The 25,602-nt window shown below is 43.6% G+C and overlaps 2 protein-coding genes across 5 annotated transcripts in view; one reads left to right on the top strand and one right to left on the bottom strand.

The window, feature by feature from the left end:
* The window catches only part of ostf1 (osteoclast stimulating factor 1), a 95,181-nt gene extending 78,390 nt beyond the window's left edge, over positions 1-16,791 (bottom strand). Inside the window, exon 1 of the mRNA XM_068029978.1 lies at positions 16,603-16,791. Within this exon, the coding sequence (XP_067886079.1) occupies positions 16,603-16,636 (34 nt within the window). The 5' untranslated portion in view covers positions 16,637-16,791. The remainder of the gene's footprint in view (positions 1-16,602) is intronic.
* A 159-nt stretch (positions 16,792-16,950) lies between these two features.
* LOC137369185 (nicotinamide riboside kinase 1-like) overlaps positions 16,951-25,602 on the top strand; it is a 41,229-nt gene continuing 32,577 nt past the window's right edge. For 2 of the 4 annotated variants that reach the window (XM_068029976.1, XM_068029973.1), the window contains exon 1: positions 16,951-17,051. In XM_068029976.1, the coding sequence (XP_067886077.1) occupies positions 16,990-17,051 (62 nt within the window). In that variant the 5' untranslated portion in view covers positions 16,951-16,989. The remainder of the gene's footprint in view (positions 17,052-25,602) is intronic. The other 2 variants (XM_068029974.1, XM_068029975.1) reach the window with 2 other exon arrangements.

Genomic DNA, 25,602 nt, shown 5'->3' with positions numbered 1-25,602 from the left:
ACCTTGCTCTATGGCAGTGAGGCCTGGACAACGTATGTCAGCCAAGAGCGACGTCTCAATTCATTCCATCTTCGCTGCCTCCGGAGAATACTTGGCATCAGGTGGCAGGACCGTATCTCCAACACACAAGTCCTCGAGGCGGCCAACATCCCCAGCTTATACACACTCCTGAGTCAGCGGCGCTTGAGACGGTTTGGCCATGTGAGCCGCATGGAAGATGGCAGGATCCCCAAAGACACATTGTACAGCGAGCTCGCCACTGGTATCAGACCCACCGGCCGTCCATGTCTCCGCTTTAAAGACGTCTGCAAACGCGACATGAAGTCCTGTGACATTGATCACAAGTCGTGGGAGTCAGTTGCCAGTGTTCGCCAGAGCTGGCTGGCAGCCATAAAGGCGGGGCTAAAGTGTGGTGAGTCGAAGAGACTTGGCAGTTGGCAGGAAAAAAGACAGAGGCGCAAGGGGAGAGCCAACTGTGTAACAGCCCCGACAAACAAATATTTCTGCAACACCTGTGGAAGAGCCTGTCACTCTAGAATTGGCCGCTATAGCCACTCCAGGCGCTGCTCCACAGACCACTGATCAGCTCCAGGCGCTTACCCATTGTCTCTCGAGATAAGGAGGCCAAAGAAGAGCCTGCCTTTCATTCATACTGCCAGGAAATCAGTGGGAGTAAACAAAACACACGAGCCACACATTAAGCTATTGATCAAGAAAGAGGCTGTGCATGACTGAGGATCCTGATTAGCCCCCGCCCTCGTCTGGCACTGAACACCCAGATGTTTTAGCCACTAGCTGATTCAGTTTGGCATAAGATCATTATCAGTTTAATCAGTTTCTTCACAAAGGTGATATTTTGTCCTTTTGTCAGCTTGGCTTAGTTGGTGCACCCTAAAGCCTGGCCACCTAACCCGAACAAACCCAACTACGTGGACTGAATTATACGTCATCCCAGTGGGTCGGATGGTGGCGTGGGGGTGGTGTAAAATTGAGCGGGAGGCACTGGGAGGCCTACCCGCCCCCGGTCAACTTTCCAGCGCTCGGTGGGGGGGGCGGGGGAAGGGGGGGGGGGAAACGGCCTGCCCGCCCGAGGCCAATCGAGGCCCTTAAGTTGCCACTTAAGGGCCCTCACCCGCCTCCATGGGTGTTTTACCCATGGCAAGCAGGCGTGCTGGGGACATGAAAGGCAAACAGGCGTGCTGGGGACATGAATGGCCACCCGGCGATAGCTGCCCGCCTTTCCGCTCACCGGTGGGGGGAAGGGGGGGGGGGGCCATGGCAGTCAGGTACAAGGTGCCCAATTGAGGGCCGCTCCTGCCTTCCAACCCATCCCTGGGACCCAAGACGACCCCCCTTCCCCCGAAAGACCACTCTAGCCTCATCAGGGAAGGACCGATCTCCCTGGTGTGGCATGCGCAACTTACCTTCACTCCTGGCTCCATCTGGTCAGCTGTGCTGCAGTCCCAGCAGTGGCCACCGCTTCCGGTGGACCTCCTCCCTCAAGCAGGTGTAAGTCCCACCTCAGGACAATTAAAGCCCGGGGACCCGTAAAATGCGGGACGAATCCCCGGGCTAGGCAAACATGGGTTCGCCACCGACTTTTACGTTGGTGGCGAATTCCCGTCCGCCTGAGGTAAAATCCAGACCCGCGTGTCGGGTTCGGATCGGGACGGATCTATATTCTGTGTCCAGCATTTGGGCTCGGGTCGGGCTGGACTGTACTGTTTTGTTTTGTATTGTTTTCTTTTTAATCTACAACTCGGGCCAAAAATGCACATTATGGCATCAATGTGCCCTCCAATAAATGCAATGTTTAGAGTATATACCACTATCATATCAATGTAGAAAAAAACATTTAAACATTGTTCACTTTGACAGTTACATATTCAGTCATTATTCTGTTTCACTTTGTAACGATTGACTTCTAGAATTAAAATTCATCATTTCAAATATTAACTATTATAGCTCATTACTAATGAATCATGGATTACTGTGCCAGTTGGTTTATTCATACTTCAACAACAACTCCAACAGCACAAAACATCTGAACTATCCAATCCACAGATTCCATAGGGAAAAATCACACATCTTGGAATTCAACAGAGGTATTTGATCATCACCGATGGCGAGTTCACAAATGCTGCATTTGAAGAGGGAGATATTACTAGGTAGGTTTAAACTGGACCCTTCATCCCAATTGACCTCATCCTTCCAGAATAGCAGCCTTACCATGTTCCCAAAACAACATTTAGTTAAAATCATTCATTCATTGTCAATCTACTTCAGGAGTTGATCACTGTATTAAAAAAAAATTCCTGATGCCTATCCTAATTTTACCCTTCACAACTGTGAAACAACACAGAATTATATACATACATACATGTTTAGGGTAACCAAAGTTGATTTCATTTTTCAAAATTTCATTTATTCCTACATTAATGTCCTTCCGTTCGAGAACCTTTCATTCAGTGGAATGAGTTAATTTCAATCTTGCCCATACTATCCCTTCATAATTTCAAAACAAATCCCTCAATTGCCTCTTTTCTAATGAAAACTTAAAATTTTCAAGTCTTTCTTTGTATTTGTATTTCCTCATGCCAGGCAGCATCCTAGTGAATCTGTGCTGAACCCTTTCTCCAGCTTCAACATCCTTTCTGTAGTGTACTGACCAAAACTACACACAGTATTCCAACTTGTGCCCTTTTGTTCTGATGATTTGGTACAAAGTATGAACTCAAATGTACTTTCTTTAGCCCATACAGCTTTAAGGTCACTCAACCGATGGGCAATAAATAACCATGCCAACTTTATCCATATTGCAAGAACAAAAAGTTATCCAATCATTTCTCATAGTTCTTCCCTTCAGAAAATGATCAACCTTGTTGCTCTTCTCTGCACGGCTTCTAGGAACTGGAAGCTCTTGTCAGTGACCAAAGATGTACACAATGCTCCAGACGCTCTGATCAGAGAGTCTACACCTTCAACGTGGCCTCTGGGACCTGAATTCAGCTCATTTGATATTACCCAGAATACAATTTGCGTTGTTTATTGTTTTTTAGCATCACAGAAAGTTTACGGCACAGAAAGAGGCCACTCAGCTTATCGTGTCTGCGAGTTTGTTATAAGCTCATAGAATGACAACAGATATTCTTCAGTTAGCTGTTACACAGGAACATAGAAGCAGGAATAGGCCATTCAGCCCATCTAGCCTGCTCCACCATTCAATACGATCATGGCTGATCATCCACTTCAATGCCTTTTTCCCACAACATCCTCGTATCCACTTTTGCCATTTGTATTTAGAGTCCCTCAATCTCTACTTTAAACATACTCAATGACTGAGCTTCCATAGCCCTCTGGGGTAGAGAATTCCAAAGATTCACAACCCTCTGAGTAAAGATATTTCTCCTCATCTCTGTCCTCAGTGGTTTCCCCCTTATTTTGAAATTGTGCCCCCTGGTTCTAGACTCCCCAACCAGGGGAAACATCTTAGCTGCATCTACCCTGTTTATCCCTTTCAGTATTTTGTAGGTTTCGATGAGATCACCTCTCATTCTTAGAATCTCTAGAGAATACAGGCCCAGTTTCCCCAATCTCTCTTCATAGGAATCATATGCAGGCCAGACCAGGTAAGGATGGCAGATTTCCCGCCATCCCGGGAACAAGTCTGGTGAACCTTCATTGCATTCCGTCTATGGCAATAATATCCTTCCCAAGGTAAGGGGACCAAAACTGCACACAGTACTCCAAGTGCGGTCTAACCAAGGTTCTGTACAATTGAAGCAAGACTTCACTACTCCTGTACTCAAATCCTCTTGCGATAAAGGCTAACACACCATTAGCCTTCTTCATTGCTTTCGGAACCTGCATGTTAGCTTTCAGTGACTTATTGACAAGGACACCCAGGTTCCTTTGTACACCTACACATTCTAATCTCTTACCATTTAAGAAATACTCTGCACATCTTTTCCTCCTACCAAAGTGGACAACTTCACATTATATCCCATCTGCCATGTTCTTCCTCACTCACTAAGTCTTTCCAAATCCCCTCGAAGCTGCTTTGCATCTTCCTCACAACACACATCCCCATCTAGTTTTGGAAATACTACATTTGGTCCCCACATACAAATCATTGATATATACTGTGAACAGCTAGGCCCAAGCACTGATCCCTGCGGTAACCCACTAGTCACAGCCTGCCAATGCGAGAATGACCCGTTTATTCCTACTCTGTTTTCTGCCTATTAACCTATCCTTAATCCATGCCAGAAGATTACCTCCTATCCCATGTGCTGTCATTTTGCTAACCTCTTGAGGGACTTTATCAAAAGCCTTCTGAAAATCCAAGTATACCATGTCCACCGACTCCCCTTTATCAATTCTGTTCGGAACATCCTCAAAACACTTCAACAAATTCATCAAACATGATTTCCCATTCATGAATCCATGTTGACTATGCCCAATCAGATTATTATCCAAGTGTCCATTTATCACATCCTTTAGAATAGATTCTAGCATTTTCCCAAAGACTGATGTAAGGCTAACAGGTCTGTAAATTCCCTGTTTTCTCTCTCCCTCCCTTCTTAAATAGTGGGGTGGCATTTGCCACCTTCCAATCTGCAGGAGCAGCTCCAAAATCCATAGAATTTTGGAAGATGATCACCACGCAACCACTATCTCCGTAGCTACCTCTTTCAACACTCTGGGATGTAGAATATCAGGTCCTGGGGACTTATCAACCTTCAGCCCCATTATTTTCTCCAATACAACCTTCTTATTCATACTAATTTCCTTCAATTCCTCATTCCCCCTAAACCCTTGGATTTCTAATTCTGGGAGATTTCTTCCATCATCCTCAGTGAAGACAGACACAAAGGAATCATTTAACTTCTCTGCCATTTCTCTATTCCCCATTATAAATTCTCCTGACTTTGCCTGTAATGGACCTACATTTGTCTTAGCCAAATGTTTCCTTTTTATGTACCTATAGAAGCTTTTGCAATCCGTTTTTATATTTTTTGCTAGCTTACATTCACATTCTATTCTCCTTTTCTATATCAGTTTCTTCATCCTCCTTTGCTGTATTCTAAAATCCTCCCAATCCTTAGGTTTATTACTATTTCTGGCAACTTTTTAGGCCTTTTAAAAAATATTATACAATCCTTAGCTTCCTTTGTTATCCACGGTTGACTGCCTTTACTTTTGGGGTTTTTATGCCTTGAAGGATTGTATAGTTGCTGTAAACTATGTCATATTTCTTTAAAGACTATCCATTGCCAATGTACTGTCATACCTTTTAATGTATTTTCCCAATCCACCTCAGCCAATTTGCCCCTCATACCGTCATAATTTCCTTTGTTCAAATTTAACACCCAGGCTTCAGATTGAACTACCGCATCTTCAAATATAATGTAAAATTCTATCATATTATGGTCACTCATCCCTAAAGGTTCTTTTACAAGATTATTAATTAGCCCTTTCTCATTACATATTAGATCTAAAATAGCCTGTTCTCTAGTCGCTTCCTCAACATACTGCTCTAGAATAACATCCCTTACACGCTCCAGAAATTCATCCTCCACAGCATTAGTGCTTATTAGGTTTACCCAGTCTATATGCAGAATGAAGACACCCATGATTACTGTATTGCCCATGCTACATGCTTCTCTACTCTCCTGATTAATGCCATGCCCCACACTACCACTCCTATTTGGTGGCCTATAAACAACTCCTACCAATGTTTACTGCCCCTTGCTGTTTCTTAGCTCCACCCAAACATTTTGTTCTTCTGATCAGACATCCTCCCTTACTAATGTACTGATCCCACCGCTTATTATCAGCGCAACACCACCTCCTTGTCCTTTTTGCTTGTCCTTCCTAAATATCCAATATCCTTCAATATTCAGTTCCCAGTCTTGGTCACTCTGTAGCCACGTTCCCGTTATGACCATTAGATCATACCCATTTACCTCTATTTGAGCCTTTAAGTCATCTACCTTGTTGTGAATGCTGCACGCATTCATGTAGAGTGCCCTTAACCTTGTCTTCTTAACATTCTGGATTCTAAGCCTAGTTGTGCTCGCCTTTGTTTCGCCTGCCTTCTAATGTCACTTGCTACTTTTCTACCTCCTGTTACCAGCTTTACTTCATTCCAATTTGAGCTACCCCTCAGGTTCCAATCCCCCTGACAAGCTCATTTAAACCCTCCCCATCAGCACTACCAAATCTCCCTGTGAGGATGTTAGTTCCGGTCCTGTTAAGGTGTAGCCTGTCCATCTTGTACAGGTCCCACCTGCCCCAAAACCTGTTCCAATGCCTCAGAAATCTGATGCCCTCCCTCCTACAGCCACCTGTTCAATCGATCAATCCTCCTATTCCTATGCTCACTTGCACGTGGCACTGGGAGTAAGCCTGAGATTAATGCTTTGGAGGTCCTGCTTTGTAATCTCCTTCCTAACTCCCTAAAAATCTGCTTTCAGGACCTCATCTCTCTTCTTACCTATGTCATTGGTACCAATGTGGACCATGACCTCTGGCTGTTCACCATCCCCCAGAAGGATGTCCTGCAGCCGCTCCGTGACATCCTTCACCGTGGCGCCAGGGAGGCAACACCCCATCCTGGATTCACGTTTACTGCCTCAGAAACGCCTGTCTGATCCCCTGACTATCGAATCCCCTATCACTATTGCTCTTCCACTCTTCTTCCTCCCCTCCTGAGCAGCTAGGCTACCCGTGGTGCCATGAACTATGCTCTGGCTGCACTCCCCTGAGGAACCATCACTCTCACCTGTATCCAAAACGGAAAACCGATTAGCAAGCAAGATAGACTCTGGGGACTCCTGCACTGCCTGCCTGGCTGTCTTAGACTGCCTGGTGGTCACCCATTCCCTCTGCCTGCATGCTCCTAACCTGCAATGTGACCACCTCCCTAAACATGCTATCCACATAGCCCTCTGCCTCGTGGATGCAGAAAAGTGACTCAAGCCGCCGCTCGAGTTCCGAAACCTGGAGTTTAAGCTTCTGCAGCCGGTGACACTTCCTGCAGACGTGTTCATCTAGGACATGTGGTGCGTCCATGACTCCCCACATACCGCAGGACGTACATTCCACTTGGCCAAGCTGACTTGCCATAACGTAACTTTAAAAACTTATGACAAAGCTAAGTAAAATAACTTACCGGTTACTCACCAATCAACATTTTTCCCTGTACCGAAGAGAGAGGCAACTATTGGAGGCTGAAAAAAGACAGAAGAAAAAAAAGAAAGGAGCCCCTCCCTCACACATCAAACTCCCACTTTACACTCTGTGCACTCAAATTTATTTTCTTAATTTATAGTTCCTCTCCTTACCAAACTCCCTTCTTTACACTCTGTGCCCTCTAGCAGCACTCAATGCAGATAAGCAGCATGGACAGTCCCCTCAATTTATACTCTGAAAACAATGCTGTGTCAGCTCTGCTAGAGTTCTGCTGAAGCTCAGAAACCAATTTAAGTTCGCTACCTAATTAATTAGCTCCTCTCAGAGTGTTAGTCTACCCGTTTAAAACTGCAAGAAACCGAACTTACCTCTTAACTGAAACAGGAATTCTAATTAATTGCTAGATGTAAACAAAACAAAAATTAGTCTTAAAACTAGCCTTAAAATTCACTCACTTACCAAACTCCCTTCTTCACACTCAGTCACTCCCATTAACAGATCTTGCATCTACAATCTTATGAGCATCTTTAATGCCAGATGTCAAATTAAACAGCAGCATGGGTTGGAATTGTAATAGATCATTTAGTGGATGTGCCAGTGTGGAAGTGAGCAGAAAGGCATGGCACTATGCTTAATGGGAAATATAGTCAAGTTAGGAATAGTAGCTTTGATGAACTTTGATTTTAAGTGGCAGAAACCACAATGAAATAGTTAAAAGTAAAGGCAGAGCGTGTGAGACTGTAAAGACTAGCCGACACTGGTAATTGCCAGGACATCTGTTCTTTATGGCCTGACTGTGTGACTCCCCACACCAGCACCTGGATTCCTACCTTTCTACAAGGCAGACTCACAAGCATATGAAACAATGACAACAGTGAATAACAACAACTTATATTTATATAGCACCTTTAACATTGTAAAATGTCTCAAGACACTACACAGGAGAGATATCAAACAAACTGAGCCAAGCCACATAAAGCTTAGCCAAAGAGGTAGGTTTCAAGGAGTCTCTTAAAGGAGGAAAGAGGTAGAAAGGTGGAGAGGTTTAGTAAGGGAAGTGCAGAGTTCAGGGCCTTGGACAGCTGAAGGTATGGCCACCAATAGTGAAATGATTAAAATCGGGGATGCTCAAGAGGCCAGAATTGGAAGAGCAGAGATATCTGAGGTCTGTAGGGCTGGAGGAGATTACAGAGACGGGATGGGGGGAGTGGAAATGAGGTCATGGAGGGATTTGAAAACTAGGCTGAGAATTTTAAAATAAAGGCATTACTTAACTGGGAGCTCAAGAAGATCAGAGAGGACAGAGCTGTTGAGTAAATTGCACTTTCCCCATCCAAAGTTTGTGTGTGATGGAATTTAGGTATAATAGTCTTAATTAAGTAGTATTTGGAAATAGTTAAAATATTATGCCTTTTAGAGCTAGATATTGAATAAATGGTCAGTTTTTAGAACTCACTGACATTCCCCTTTAAGAAGACAGAGTTAGAAAATTTCAAGGTCCCTGTTATGAACCAGAAACAAATTGGAAAATCCATTTGTGTCTCTGTTGTCAGGGGCTTGGAAGATAAACACACACATTGAAATATCCTGTCAGTAAGAGGTAGCAACAAACTTAATTGGTTTGTGCAGACAGATCGGCTCCGGAGGCTGCTTTGTGGTGCCATGGAAAGGGCAATTATAGATAATGAGACAATAAATGGAATTGACTAACAGGAAGAAGAAAGGTTAAGTAAACACAATTATAAACATTTTGAGCAGATAAATGGTCACAACTTCAACAGCAAAGTAAGTTCAGTAAAACATTAAGTGGAAATGGTAATTAAAGATATGGATTTTAAAAGGAAGAAAGGAAGGTCACATCTAAATGTTAAAAGTCAGATGACACTTCAGAAACAGTATAAACATGAGGGGTTTTTGAAGCAAAGTTTAGCAACATTGAATCCTCAAACAACGCTTCTCAACTAAGGGGCATTTAAGGTAAAAAGTTTACTTTAAATTTTGATGGATATTCCGGATATTCTAAGATTTTTGCTGTAATATTAGCAAGGTTAAACTTTTGGATTCTAAGTTAGAAATAAGATTATGTGTTACATATTTTAGTAATATTTGATACTGTGATATACGTATCCACTTAAAAGTGTATTGCATGTTAAATTCTTTAACAAATCTATAAAAGTTAATAAATCGTTCTCATGTAGCATTCTGTATACAACTAAAAAGAACCCCCTCTCTGTGTCCCCTTAAGTGGAGAGATACGTCTTGAAGAGTGCTCCCAGACCCTCATAATATCTGCGATATTTATGACTTAGCCATAATTATTAAAATAGGCTATCCAAAAGATAGTAATATTCTTTGTTGGTTTTCTTTCTTTGAGGGAAAGCTAGTACAATTCTTTGGACGCAAATAAGTGTCTATGAGAATTTGTCTGGTTTGAACTCAATTAAAGGAGATTCATAGGGATGTATTTCTGATTTGATTTAGTGCCTATAAGAGTTTAAAGTCATAAATCACTTCATATGAACGATGAACTTTACCCCTTCCCACCACCCCCTCGACCAACCAAAAAGGTTACACCCCGCTCCCCTCCCTCCCACCCTGAAAACTTACCTCCTCCCCGCTCCTCACCAGCGTCCCGCCTCAGATCTCCAGACGGAGATCCGAAAGCACAGAAGTTCCAGCAACCAACCGCAGCGGGATAAGCGACTGGAGCAGGTAGGTCATTAATTTACATTCACGTCAATATTTAAAGCCTGCTCCTGTTGCCGCCGCAAGGCTTCACCGCTGCTAGTTTTAGCAGCAGATGTGCTGAGGAAGGGGGGCATTCAGGCAATGTTATGGAGAAACATATAGGCAGTCTTCGTGATGGTCAGGATATCTAGTTGGAAGCTCACCTTGGGGATAATTATGACACCAAGTTTGCAAACAGCTTGGTTCAGCCTCAAACAGTTGCAAGGTGGGGACTGAGGACAACAGGAGTAGGTGGATAGACCAAGGTGTGATTTAGCGATAAGTGCCATACCACCACCATGACCATCTGGGCAGAGCAAGTGGTGGAAGGCATAGCAAGGCAGGGAGGCTTCTTTTAGGGGGAAGATGTCATTACCCCATAGCCATGTTTCCGTCAAAGCCGTGATGTTGATGCAATCATCCACAACGAGCTTATGGATGACAAGGGCCTCGTTCACAAGCGATTGGACGTTCTGGAAGGAGATGTAGAGAGGGGGGGGGTGATAGCTGATCTGCTGGCAGAGCACACCGTGTCAGCACTGGGAGGAGGGAGTTGGACACTGAAGAGATTGGCAAGATTACCCCTTAGCAAGCATGCTGGCGGGAAAGTCAGCATCAAAAGTAGGATGGGACAGTTGGGGTTGCTGCTCGTTAAGAGGTTGCAATGAGTGAATCAACAAACTTGCTTATTTTACATGAAATATATGAACAGAATATAATTTTCACAGATTCATCCATTTCATATCACTATCTCATCACAAAAGTAATGGAGGTACACAATCCTGCTTGTGGACACAGTTGAACCTGCAGACTCAATCTCCCTGTTGCCAATTCAGATTAATTTCAAGAGAGAGAGACACAGACACACAACTGCTGGTCTCTGACCTCTCCCTGAAATCTCTGAAGAGGATTAGTTTACTAAGCTGTCAAAGCTGGTGTAGGAGCTCACTGCAGCTGTTTTGCCTATTTCACTAAGCCCTGGATAAAAAACATTCTTACATTAAGTGTACACACTACTAAAAGTTGCGCTCAACAACTCTTCATTGTCATGACTAATGCGATATGCCAGAGAGCACAATTTTGATAGCTACTTCATCTAGTATTCCATGTAACTGCCTTAATCAACATTTTATATAGTTCTGTGCCTCTCTGGGAGTTAACCAATTATAAATTTAAACATGACCTTATAATGTAAACCATATTGTCATGGTCCTGTAGTTTTTTTCGGGAATATGCGGTTTGCCTTTAAGGCTTGCAAAGGATCAGTATTGCTTTAAGAACCAGCAAGCCTCAGGAGTTATAGGAAGGTGCACTTTCGTTGCCTTAGAAACAGCCATTTGGAGACTGCGATTCAAAGGGTGCATTCTCGTTACCATAGATAGCCACTGGGAGTGAGTATTAAGCGATACATTTGTTGCAATTCAATTTTGAACTGGCTTTTTAGTTGAAGACAGTTTGTTTCAACAGAACACAGACAGAGACACAGACAGCTGTGGTGTTAGCACCTGAAAAAAGAGCTCTCAACCATTTAAACTGAAGGAAGAGAAATTTAGTCTGTTTAATTATCTCTCAAAGTTCTAAAACAAAAGTCAAAACAGAGCTCTCTTCTAATTTAAATTGAAGAAAGGGAAATTAGACTTTGACAATCTTTTATCCCTCAAAAAAACTCTCAAGTCAGCTTGATTCTATTGAAAGTGTTTGCAAGTCGTTAATTGTTGAAATTCGCTGAAGAAGGAAAGCATCGCCTACTGCTGAATTAGACTACGGACTGTTCTACTGTGGAAGAATTTTTTTCCCACATCGGACGACTGTGAGGACTTCAAGCAACATTGGACAGTAAATTTGCAAGGACTCTAATTTATTCTATTTTAAATGTTGTTTAATATCTTCATAGTGTTTAAGAATTTAGTTCTTCAAATTAAAGAGCTAATTTGTTGATTTAAAGACACCTGGTTTGGTTAACCTCATTCGGGGGTTAATAGATGGTACAATTTGGCTGCATCTTTCTTTAATTCGGAAAGTTTTAAATGATATGTTAGGCGATCTGTGGAACGATAAAATTAAATTATCAGTGCGTTTCTCCCACCACAATCAGAATCCTATATTTTGATTGGGGGCTTTGATTGGAACGGTTGATCGTAACAATATCAACATCCCTTCTAAACCATACAGGTAAAAATCCAATGTGTTACACTGCGCAACAATTCAACCAACAGCCAAGGTCTTTTTTTTTGCAAGCTCCATCACACCCATGAAGTACTAGTGTCATTTTTATTTCTACCAAATGCACTACTTTGCATTTGTTCCTTCTGAGCTTGATTTGCCATTGTCAAACTAGGTACAAACCCTGCAGAACACCAAGAACTCGAATCTGCCTCTGAATCCATAACCTCTTTAGCTTTGTGTCCTTGTTTGCAACTTTGGCATCACAACTGACCCACAGATGAGCTTCCGAAATATTCATGGCATCACTAAGACGACCTATTTCATCCTCCGAAACACTCACCCGTGTCAGCTCATCTGCTGCTGAAACCCTCATTCATGCCATTGTTACCTGTAGACGTGACTATTCCAATGCATTCCTGGCTGGTCTCGCACATTCTATTTTCTATAAATTTGAGATCATTCAAAATTCTGTTGCTCGTGTCTTAACTCACACTAAGTCCCATTCACCTTTGTGCTAGCTGACCTGGCTCCTGGTAAAGCACTGTCATGATTTTAAAATTCTGTGGGACCTGGGCATCGCTGGCTGGGCCAGCATTTATTGCCCATCCCTAATTGCCCTCGAGAATGTGCTGGTGAGCTACCTTCTTGAACTGCTGAAGTCCTTGGGTGTAGGTACACCAACAGTGCTTTAGGAAGGAGTTCCAGGATTTTGACTCAGCGACAGTGAAGGAACGGCAGTATAGGGCTAAATTGGTGAGGTCAAGGAGGTTTTTCCCTCTTGTTGGTTCCCTCACCATCTGCTGCAGACCCAGTCTAGCAGCTATGTCCTTTAGGGCTCAGTCAGTAGTGGTGCTACTGAGCCACTCTTGGTGAAGGACATTGAAGTCCCTTTTTGTGCCCTTGCTACCATCAGTGTTTCCTCTAATTGGGTGTATTGATTCATCAGCTGAGGGGACGAGTAGGTGGTAATCAGCAGGAGGTTTCCTTGCCCATGTTTGACCTGATGCCATGAGACTTCATGTGGTCCGGAATCAATGTTGAGGATTCCCAGGGCATCTTCCTCCCGACTGTATATCACTGTGCCGCCACCTCTAGTGGGTTTGTCCTGCCAGTGGGATAGGACATAACCAGGGATGGTGATGGTGATGTCTGAGAAATTGTCTGTCAGGTATGATTCCCCGAGTGTGACTATGTCAGGCTGTGGGACTTTGACTAGTCTGTGGGACAGCTCTCCCAATTTTGGCACAAGCCCCCAGATGTTGGCAAGAAGGACTTCGCAAGGTCGACAGAGCTTGTTTTGCTGTTGTCGTTTCTAGTGCCTAGATCGATAACGGGTGTTCCGTCCAGTTTCATTCCTTTTCTTAGACTTTGTAGCGGTTTGATACAACTGATTGGCTTGAGGGGCCATTTCAGGGCACATTTAAGGGTCAACCACATTGCTGTGGGTCCAGAGTCACATGAATGCCCGACCAGGTAAGAACAACAGATTTCCTTCCCTAAATGACATTAGTGAACCAGATGGGTTTTTACAACAATCAGCAATGGTTTCATGATCACCACTAGACTAGCTTTTTAATTCCAGATGTATTAATTGAATTCAAATACCACCATCTGCCATAGTGGAATTCAAACCCCATGTCCCCACAGCATTAGCCTGGGGTCTTGGGTTACTAGTCTAGTGACATTACCACTATGCTACTGCCTCCCAAAATTCTCATCCTTGTTTTCAAATCACTCCATGGCCTCGTCCCTCCCTATCTCCAATCTCCTCCAGCCCAAAAATCCTCAAATATCTGCGCTCCTCTTATATCGGCCTCTTGATGGCTGTGTCTTCAGGTGCCGAGGTCCTAAACTTTCAAATACCTTCCATACACCATTCTTTTCTCCTTTAAGACACTTCTTAAAACCTACCTCTTTGACCAAGCTTTTGGTCATCTGATGTAATATCACCTTATGTGGATCAGTGTTAAATTTTGTTTAATAACGCTGCGATGAAGTGCCTTGGAATGTTTTATTATGGGCTGAATTTTACGCCACCCCAAAGAGCGGGATGGCTTAAAATGGAGCAGGAGGCTCTGGGAGCCTTTCCCGACCCACTCCTGCCCCCACTTTATACAGGACGGCGGGGGTGAAAAACGACCCACCCGCCCTGGCCAATCAAAGCCCTTTACATGTGGCAAGCGGGCGTCCTGAACCAGAAAGAAGCCGCCTGACAAAAGCAGGCAGCTCTCGAACTTCCCGGGGGGCCCTCATGATCGGGCACTCTGTGCCCGATGGAGGGCTGTCCCCGTTACCCCAACCAGCCCCAACACCCAATACGCCCCCTTTCCCCCCCAACCGACCACCCTTGCCTTGCCAGGGCCCGAACGATTACCCCCGGCGAGGCCAGCAATACCTACCTGCATTCCGGGTCCCCAACATCTTTTTGAAGCTGGTCTGTAGTCCCGCTCCCGGTGGCGCTGCTGGGACTAAGAGCTCTCGGTTGTTGATTGGCCAGCAGCTCTATTAGGCGGAACTTCCTACCTCAAGCAGGTGGAAGTCCCACCTCACACCAATTGAAGCCCGGCGACCTGCAAAATATGGGTCGGATCCCCAGGCGAGGTGGAAGCGGGTTCGCCACCAACTTTTCAGTCAGTGGCCTGATCCCGTCTGCCTAGGGTAAAATCCCAGCCTATGTTAAAGGGATTATTTAAATACAACTTGTTGTGGTTGTATGTTATGAATTAATTGAGAATATTATGAGCAGGATCAGTACTGGGTTGTGGATGTACAAAATCAATAGCCCTACTCATAGTATTCTTAATTAACTCATCAAAAAAGTAACCAGAGAACGAATTTTCTTGCATTTTACTGTTAAAGTGAATCTGGAAATAACTACATGATATACATTGCAAGTTCCATACATCTATAAATCTTTTATCATGTGTCAGATTCCACTAGCAAAGGAAGTAGGTAGACATGAGTCATTGAGGATGTGGATTCAGCCCTTCAGGAATACCAGACAAAATAACAAATTAGCGTGAGGTAATTAGGATCATTCAACAATTCTTAGAAAAATTTGTATACAAAATGTTAGAATGGGCTTCCATTCATTGATTGTTTAGCTAAGTCTCAATGCAGTCAATGTAAGCACTAATGCTTTCAAACAATGGGAGTGGCGAGGAGGCAGTGGTGAGGTTTGATCGAGGTGGTAATTTTGACTGGTAGTAAAAGCAGGCAGATCTATAATACAAAAAGAGCTCTTGTAATGTGACGTGAGCCCATTTCAATGAAAAAGTATTCTCAATTTATTGCTGCTGCTACAATAAGAAACAGGTAACTATGAAAATTGTATTCTTTCACTTCAATATTTTATACAAAATAAACCAGTTTGTCGGTTTAAAAGTGGCAATGGCTCACCACATTATCATCCTTCCAGAAGACAGAAGAACTGCATTTTGCATCATGTGCAAGATCATAGTATCCCATGTACACAATGTCCCAGGGCCACACTTTTATTTGTCTAGAAGTTGAGCATTAAAGGTATGTTCCTGATCATTGAGGTAGGAATGATTTGTTTAGGGGGTCTCCAGAGACACTAATCCTAATAGTAATTTCGGACCTGTATTAGCTATTCTAACACTGGTATTTACATGATTCACGGACTGGTTTTAAGTGGTCAGATTTTATTTTAACGAAAAAATATAACTATGGCACTTTGAACCCAAGTAAAAATCAGAATGCAGTCTACATCACACCAAGCAAAGAAACCCTTCTCAGTTGTTGTACAAAACACTCCAACTACGAGTAACTCACTTAAAATTTACTTTAATTAGTGCTTTAAAGTCATAGTTGAACAGAACTCACAATTATGGTTGCTAGTGGTCACCCACAAGTGTTACTAGTGCGCACAGAGACTTACAAACTGACATTTGAAAAAAAAACACGTTACAGATCCATTCAACCACCAGATCTTGGATGATGATTGTCACGAAGTCACAATTTGACACTCGACGTAAATGAGACTAGACATTTGATAAAGCCTAATGCAAACTGGAAGGTATTTAATATTTCTAATAACATAAACTATGACCTGAATGAAGCTGAAAAGGTAGAACTAATCAATCGGAGGAACAGCTGGCTCCTTCTGCACCCCACCCATAGAACTGGGCTGCATTGACACCAAGATGAGAGGAACCAACGCGCGATGAAATGTACCCGTAATTATGTCCAAATTCTTTGCATTTATTGTGCTGGGAAAATGTCAAAATTAGTGTCTGACTGAGAAACGATTACATTTAGTTTTTTTGAAAAGCATATTGAGTATTAATTTAAAAATTGTAAAACTAAAAACAAAGCAGATTCAGTTAAAATGAAAATCTTAAGAGGCAGAGCCAAGACTCAGAGGCACAACAATAACCAGAAAGCAAAGCTAAATTCCTCTCAGGAGAGTTTTTGCATGAAGTTTTCTTTGGGAAAAGGATCTGAAGTCAATGAATCGGACATCGAAAATGTAGAAAAAAGGCGCCTTACCTGGTTTGGCTGGTTTAGGCGGCGGTTTCGACATTGTTGCTGCAATTAATTTGTAAATTTTTAAAAAAGAATTCTAATTGTGCTACTGACAGCGTATTCCAAAAGTTTGCAAGAGATTGAGGAAGTGCAGATCCAGAACGCGCGGGGTGGAACCAGGAAGAACGGCACGAGACGCCTCAGCGCACTGACGTCCTCCGCACCAGCCCCGCCCATCTCACCCAGCGCACTGACGTCCCCCGCACCAGCCCCGCCCATCTCACCCAGCGCACTGACGTCCCCCACACCAGCCCCGCCCATCTCACTGACGTACCACACGAGCCCCGCCCATCTCGCCCAGCGCACTGACGTCCCTCACTCCAGCCCCGTTCATCTCGCTGACGTCACCATATGAGCCGACCGTGGAAGGCCGTGGGGCAGGCAGGTATTGAAGGTGGGGAATGGGATAGGAGGTGAGTAAAAGCTCAGATAGTTGTTGTTTGATTTTGGGATTCGAACACATCTTTCTCGGGCTACACACCCATTGCCAGCAGAGGCAGGGAGGATTCCACCTGCGCTCCCCACTTCTTCCCTCCTCCGTTGTGAGGGGACCCGTGCAGCTCCTGGAATTTCGTAGGGGGCTGAGGTCAGAGTGGGCAGGAGAATTGGGTCATGCTCATGCACTGAAGGAGGTTGTTACGGACAGGTGGTAAGGGTTGTCGGTGGTTTCCACTGTTCAGCTCCCAACTGACTGCAGTCCTGTTTTGTTAAAATTGATGTGTTAGCCCCTGAGTGTCTTTAGGGTCAAATAAACAAATGACAGGTTTTCTTGTAGGTTAAACGATTTTTAAACAGTTCCTGAAATGGTTGTAACCTTGTGCACACACATAGACAAGAATAGGGAGAAAAGGGTAGCAGTTAGTTTGAAGTCCAAAGTGAATTAAGTGTTTGTAGTTTACAGAATATTGTTGAGTCTTCTCAGGAGGAAAACCCTTTTTCAAAAGTTCTTCTTCTTTGGCCTCCTTGTCTCGAGAGACAATGGGTAAGCACCTGGTGGTGGTCAGTGGTTTGTGAAGCAGTGCCTGGAGTGGCTCTAAAGGCCAATTCTAGAGTGACAGACTCTTTCACAAGCGCTACAGATAAAATTGGTTGTAGGGGCTGTTACACAGTTGGCTCTCTCCTTGCGCATCTGTCTTTTTTTCTGCCAGCTGCTAAGTCTCTTCGACTCGCCACTCTTTAGCCCTGCCTTTATGGCTGTCCGCCAGCTCTGACAATCACTGGCAACTGACTCCCACGTCACAGGACTTCATGTCGTGTTTGCAAACATCTTTAAAGCGGAGACGTGGGTGGCTGGTGGGTCTGACACCAGTGACGAGCTCATTGTACAATGTGTCCTTGGGGATCCTGCCATCTTCCATGCGGCTCACATGGCCAAGCCATCTCTAGCGCTGCTGGCTCAGTAGGGTGTATATGCTGGGGATGTTGGCCGCCTCGAGGACTTCTGCATTGGAGATACAGTCCTGCCACCCGATGTCAAGGATTCTCCGGAGGCAGCCAAGAGGGAATGAATTGAGACGTCGCTCTTGGCTGACATATGTTTTCCAGGCCTCGCTGCCATAGAGCTAGGTACTGAGGACACAGGCCTGAAATGCTCGGACTTTTGTGTTCCGTGTCAGTGCGCCATTTTCCCATGCTCTCTCGGCTAGTCTGGATATAGCAGCGGACGCCTTTCCGATGCGCTTGTTGATTTCTGCATCGAGAAACAGGTTATTGGTGATAGTTGAGCCTAGGTAGTTGAACTCTTGAACCACTTGCAGAGCGTGATTGCCGATATTGATGGATGGAGCATTTCTGACATCCTGTCCCATGATGTTCATTTTCTTGAGGCTGATGTTTAGGCCAAATTCATTGCAGGCAGCCGCAATCCTGTCGATGAGGCTCTGCAGACACTCTTCAGTGTGGGATGTTAATGCAGCATCCGTCAGCAAAGAGAAGTTCCCTGATGAGGACTATAGTCTTCGCTCAAAGACGGACAAGGTTGAACAACCTGCCATCTGATCTTGTGTGGAGGAAAATTCCTTCTTCTGAAGACTTGAACGCATGTGAGAGCAGCAGGGAGAAGAAGATCCCAAACAGTGTAGGTGCGAGAACGCCGCCCTGTTTCACGCCACTCAGGATAGGAAAGGGGTCTGATGAGGCACCGCTATGCTGAATTGTGCCTTTCATATTGTCATGGAATGAGGTGATACTTAGTAGCTTTGGTGGACATCTGATCTTTGCTAGTGGTCTGAAGAGACCACGGATGTAACCAGTAAGGTAGATAAAGGGGAACCAGTTGATGTAGTATACCTGGATTTTCAAAAGGCATTGGATAAGGTGCCCCACAAAAGGTTAATAGGCAAGATAAGGGCTCATGGAGTTGGGAGTAATATATTAGCACTGTTAGAGATTTGGTTAGCGAACAGGAAGCAACAAGTGGGCATAAAAGAGGCATTTTCAGATTGGCAGGCGGTGAATAGTGGAGTGCTGCAAGGATCAGTGCTGGGGCCTCAGCTATTTACAATCTAAATGACTTGGATAAAGAGATAGAGAGTAATGTATCTAAGTTTGCTGATGATACAAAGGTAGGTGGAAAGGTAAGCTGTGGGGTGGAAACAGGCTGCAAAGCAATACAGACAGGTTAAGTGAGTGGGCAACAAGATGACAGATGGAGTATAATGCAGGGAAATGTGAAGTTATTCACTTTGGTCGTAAATAGAAAAGCAAAATTTTTTTAAAAGGTGTGAAACTTGGAAGTGTTGATGTTCAAAGAGACTTGGATGTGCTTGTACAAGGAACACAAAGTTAGCGTGCAGGTACAGCAGGCAATTAGGAAGGCAAATGGCATGTTGGCCTTTATTGCAAGGCGTTTAGAGTACAGGAATAAGGAAGCTTGCTACAGTTGTGCAGAGTTTTGGTGATGCCAGATCTGGAGTACTGTGTGCAGTTTTGGTCTCCACATTTAAGAAAGGATATGCTCGCATTGGAGGCAATACAGCGAAATTTCACTAGATTGTTCCCGGGATGAGGGAGTTCTATGATAGGCTGTGTAAATTGGGCCTATACTCTCTGGAGTTTAGAAGAATGAGAGGCAATCTCATTGAAACATACAAGATTCTGAAGGGGCTAGATTGGGTAGACACTGAGGATTGTTTACCATGGTCGAGGATTCTAAAACACGGGGGCATAGTCTCTGGATAAGGGGCCGATCATTTAGGACTGAAATGAGAAATTACTTCACTCAAAGGGTTGTGAATCTTTGGAATTCTCTACCCCAGAGGGTTGTGGATGCTCCATTGTTGTATACATTTATAGCTGGGATAGATAGATAGATTTTTGGTCTATCAAGGGATGTGGCAAGCATTCGGGAAAATGGAGTTGAAGCCTAAGATAAACCATGATCATATTGAATTGCGGAGCAGGCTCGATGGGCCACATGGTCTACTCCTGTCCCTATCTTTGTGTCATCAACCTGAAAGGTTAATTTTGTTTCTCTCTCCACAGATTTTGCCTGACCTATTGAGTATTTCCAGCATTTTCTCTTTTTATTTCAGATTTCCAGCATCCACAGTATTTTGCTGTTGTATTGGGAAAGGAGACATTGGTGGATCTGGTTCTGGGGAATGAGGTGGCTCAATTGTATCAAGTGTCACTAGGGAAATGTTTAGGGAACAGTGATCATAGCTAATCTAAACCTTATGATACTATGGAAAAGACAAGATGCAATCTAGAGTAAAAATACATAATTGGAGGAGGGCCAACTGATCTGTTTTATGTAAACTGGAATTACGGATGTGCAGGTAAAACTATATTACAACAATGGGGGTTGCCTTTAAAGAGGAGATGGCTTGGGTCCAATCGAGGTACATTCCCGGGAGGGACAACGAAAGCCAGAGCTCCCTGGATGACAAAAGAGATAGAGATTAAGATGAAGCAGAAAAGGGGTGTGTATGACAAATGTCATGCTTATAATACAAGTGAGAACCAGGCTGAAATATACAAACTTCAGAGGGGAAATGAAGGAAATAAGAGAAGCAAAGAGTATGAGAAGAGACTGGAGCTAACATGAATGGGAATCCAGAAGTATTCTACATGCATATAAATAGTAAAACAATGGCAAGAGGAGAGGTGGAGCTGATTCGGGACTAAAAAGGGAATCTAAATATGGAAGCAGAGGACTTGGCTGAGGTACTAAATGATTATTTGCATCTGTCTTTAGCAAGGAAGAAGATACTGCCAAAGTCATAGCGAAAGAGGGATAAGGTTAGATATTGGATGGGCGAACAGTTGATTAAGTGGAGGTATTATGAAGGCTGTCTGTACTTCAAGTTGATATTCAGCAGGACCAGACGGGATGCATCTGAGGAGGCTGAGGGAAATAAAAGTGGAAATTGTGGAGATACTGGCCATAATCTTCCAATCTTCCTTAGATACAGGGGTGGTGCCAGAGGACTGGAGAATTGTAAATTTCACACCCTTGTTCACAAAAGGGTGTAAGGATAAACACACCAACTACAGGCCAGTCAGTTTAACGTTGTTGGGAAAGCTTTTAGGAACAATACTCTGGGACAAAATTAACCTTCACTTGGACAAGTGTGGATTAATTAAGGAAATCCAGCATAGATCTGCTAAAGGCAAATTGTGTTTAACCAACTTGATTGAGCTTTTTGATTAGGTAAGAGAGAGAGTTGATGAGGGTAATGCAGTTGATGTGCTTTATATGGACTTCCAAAAGACATTTGATAAAATGGCACATGATAGGCTTACCAGCAAAGTTGAAACCCGTGGAATAAAAGGGATATGGAGTTGGCTGTGTGACAGGAAACACAGTGGTGGAGAACGGTTGTATTTCAGACTGGAGGACGGTATATAATGGGGTTCCCCAGGGGTCGGTATTAGGAGCATGCTTTTCTTGATCTATGTTAATGACTTAGACTTGAGTGTACAGGGCACACTTTCAAAATTTGTGGAGGACACAAAACTTGGAAGTATTGTTAACTGTGAGGAGGACAGTGATAGACATCAAGAAGACATAGAGGTTGCTGAAGTGGCAGATTAAATTTTAATGCAAGCAAGTGTAAAGTGATAAGTTTTGGGAGGAAGAATGAGGAGAGGCATTATAAAATAAAGGGTACAATTCTAAAGTGAGTGCAGGAGCAGAGGGACCTGGGGTATGAAGGCGGCATGACAGGTTGAGAAAGTGGTTAAAAATCATGTGGGCTCCTGGGCTTTAGAAATCAAGGCATTGATTACAAAAGCAAGGAAGTTATGAATTACCTTCATAAAATGCTGGTTAGCCTTCAGCTGGAGTATTGTGTCAATTCTGGACACCGCACTTTAGTAAAGATGTAAAGGTTTTTAGAGAGGGTGCAGAAAAAATTTATGGGAATAATTCCAGGGATGATGAACTTCAGTTATGTGGATAGATTGGAGAAGATAAGGTTGAGAGGAGATATAATAGAGGTGCTCAAAATTATGAGGGGTCTAGACAGAGCAGATAGGGAGAAACTGTTCCCATTGGCGGAAGGGTCAAAAACCAGAGCATGCTGATTTACGGTTATTAGCAAAAGAATCAAAAGTGACATGAGGAAAAAACTTTTCTACGAAACGAGTGGTTACGATCTGGAATGCACTGCCTGAGGGGTTGGCGGAGGCAGATTCAGTTGTGGCTTTTAGAAGGGAATTTCATAATCACCCAAAGGGAATAACATTGCAGGGCTGTGGGAGAAAGGGCAGTGGGACTAGCAAAAATTGCTGTTGCAGCAAGCCGGTACAGACATGAGGGGCTGATTGGCCTCCTTCTGTGCTGCAACCATTCTATAATTCTATTCTATGAACAAGGTCCTACAAGCAACCATGAGATAATGACTTGATCGTTTTAGGAATAAACATTGGCCAGGGCAATGGGAGAACTCCCCTACTATTTGAATAGTGCCATGGGATCTTTTATGTCCATCTGAGAAGGCAGGCAGGACATGGGTTTAACATCTCATCTGGAAGGTCGCGCCTCCAACAGTACTGCGTTGAGTGTCAGACTAGATTATGTGCTCAAGTCTCTATAGTTATGTAATATATGTATTTTGTGTATATGTTTAAATAACATGCATTTATATGTAGTATATTTATAGTTATGTGTAATAAAAATAGAATTTTGAATTTGATCTGGGTGTCAGTTTCTGTGCTGGTTCGAATGCAAATTTGACATCAGATACCTTTATGGTCAGAAAGGGATAGTTTGGGAGTTTATATTGAGAGGTGGGGAGGTATGGAAAACTGAGGTATAAAAGAGAAGGAAACTATGGGGGCTGCAGGGAGATTGGTGGTTGCAAAATTTGGTGGGGAGCGGTACAAGATTTGGAAAGAAAGGAATTTCAGAGAGTGTGATGGTGAGTGGTGACCAAAGGAGTTTGATGGATTGAGATTAAGGAAGTTGGGACATTTATGATGAACTGAATCCTCAGGGCAAAGGTATGAAGGGAAGTTTCAAAAATATCTGTGAATTCTTGAGGTTTGGGACCATAGGAATTGTAGGATATGCAAATGTAAAACACAAACAGGAGCAGAAATAAAAGAAACAAAAACTGGAAGCAATTTTTTAAGCACAGATCTGTACTTAAAAATGCAAAAATACTTGGATTGGGAGTAGAACAAATAATCAAAGGGCAGAAGTTGAAAAGGACTAAAGGAGAAGCAGGACTAAAATTGAAAACCGAGAATGAGAAACTTACACTGTAAGCTTGTGGGGAAAATGGCTAGCAGTCCAGAGACTTTATCTCAACTGCCATTCTGTATTATTGACATTCCTCTTCCTTCGTGACTTGCCTGTAGCCTTTCACACAGTTGATCACACCATCCTCTTCCAATGCCTTGCCTCTGTTTCCAGGTTAGGGGACTGCATTTGTTTGCTTGCACTCTTACCTATGTAATTGTAGTCATGTCATACCTTCAGCAATGGGTTCTCTTCCTGCTCCTGTCCTATTACCTCTGAAGTCACTCAAGGATCTATGTTTGCCTCCCCTTCCCCCTCTCTTTCCACCCCCCCCCCCCCCCCCGCCACCAACTTTCTTCAGCTACGTGTGCTCCTACATTATCTGAAAACATGGGATCAAGTTTCACACACATGTTGACAACACCCAGTTGCGACCTCTCCTCCTCTTTGAACTACTCCATTGCTTCTCTCTTGTCAGAATGCTTGTCCCGAATCTAGTTGTGGATGACCTGCAATTTCCTCCAGTTAAACATTGTCTTTGGTCACCGCCACAAATTTCTGTACCCTTGCCATTGATTTCATTTCCCTCTCTAGCCATTGCCTCAGGAGCAACCTGCTTTGGAAAGCACGATTTTCCCAGTTTGGATTACAACAACTTGCATTTTATAGTGCCTTTAAGACTGTAAAATGTTCTGTAGTGCCTTGTAGGAGTGTTATCAAACAAAAATTAGGACAAGTGACCATAAGTGGCCAAAGGGAGAGGTTTTGAGGAGTGCCTTAGGAGAAGAAAGCAGTTTAAGGAGGAAATTCCAGAGCTTAGGACCTAGGCAGCTGAAGGCACAGTCATTAATGGTGGGACACTGAAAATCGGGGGTGCACAAGAGATCAGAATTGGAGGAGTGCAGAAATCTTGGCCAGCTCTAGGCCTGGAAGCGGTTATGGAGGTAAGGAGGGGTAAGGTCATGGAGGGATTTGGAAACAAAGATGAAAATTTTAAAATCAAAACATTGCCAAACCAGAAGCCAATGTAGGTCAGCAAGACTGAAGTGAAGGGTGAATAAGACTTAGTATGATTTAGGGTATGACCAGCAGAGTTTTGGATGAACTCGAGTTTGGAGGGTGCAGGTTGGTTGATTGATCATACTGCTAAATTAAACCACACAGGTTATAAATACATTGATTGTAGAGCAGCTGTTCATCAAAAAAGCAAATAAATGAATAATCACATATTGCAAACTTTACTCTGAGAAACTACATAACCTATTGTCATGCAGGCCCCCACCTGCCAAGAATGAGGCACACATTATTTCGTCACATGAACATTAAAACCTAAAACTTGCTGCTGGGAAAAGAGAGCCTATCACAAGGAATTGTCAGGCCCCTTGCCGGAAAGACATTGTTTTGCATGCTAGCAGACAGTGTTGTACAAAGGACCCAGTTCCTGCTTCCCTAATACACACAAGACCTGGGCAGACCAGTTTAGTCACATGACTAACTGGCGGTTGGAGTTTTTTGAATTGGAACTTGCCACAGAGTTTTAAAACTCAGAAAGCTCTTTGCTCCTGGACTGAAAATACTTCTTTCCTGTCTGCTCCCATCTCATTCTCACAGAACTGCAGACCCATTGAAGCACATGACACCCAATAGAGAAAAGTCTCCTACAGTGAACAAGCTTTAAGAAGAATATTGGGCCGCAATGAAAAGCAAAAGGACTATAGTGAGCTCAAAGCAAAGTAACAAGAAACTTTTCTGATGTTGCCTCAAACCTCTCTGCTTTATTTTTCTTCTCTTTTCTGTCTCTATTGCATATGCGTATCGTGTATGCATACTAGCGTGGGGCGCGGCGTGTATCCATAGGCGTTAACCAAATCAGAGTTCAAGTTTAAATTTTAATAAAATTTCACTTCTTTAAACCTAAGAGAACCTGTTTATGTTTATTTATTTATTTAGAGATCCAGCACTGAAACAGGCCCTTCGGCCCACCGAGTCTGTGCCGACCAAGAACCACCCATTTATATTAACACTACAGTAATCCCATATTCCCTACCACCTACATACACGAGGGGCAATTTGCAATGGCCAATTTACCTATCACCTACAAGTCTTTGGCGGTGGGAGGAAACCAGAGCACCCAGCGAAAACCCACGCGGTCACAGGGAGAACTTGCAAACTCCGCACAGGTAGTACCCAGAATTGAACCCGGGTCCCTGGAGCTGTGAGGCTGCGGTGTTAACCACTGCGCCACTGTGCCTTATAATTGAAAAGCATTGAACAAA

The sequence above is a fragment of the Heterodontus francisci genome, chromosome 4 (genome assembly GCF_036365525.1).
Source record: "Heterodontus francisci isolate sHetFra1 chromosome 4, sHetFra1.hap1, whole genome shotgun sequence".
Taxonomy (NCBI): Eukaryota; Metazoa; Chordata; class Chondrichthyes; order Heterodontiformes; family Heterodontidae; genus Heterodontus; species Heterodontus francisci.
The sequence above is the reverse complement of the archived record's forward strand: the minus strand, read 5'-3'. Positions and strand labels throughout refer to the sequence as shown.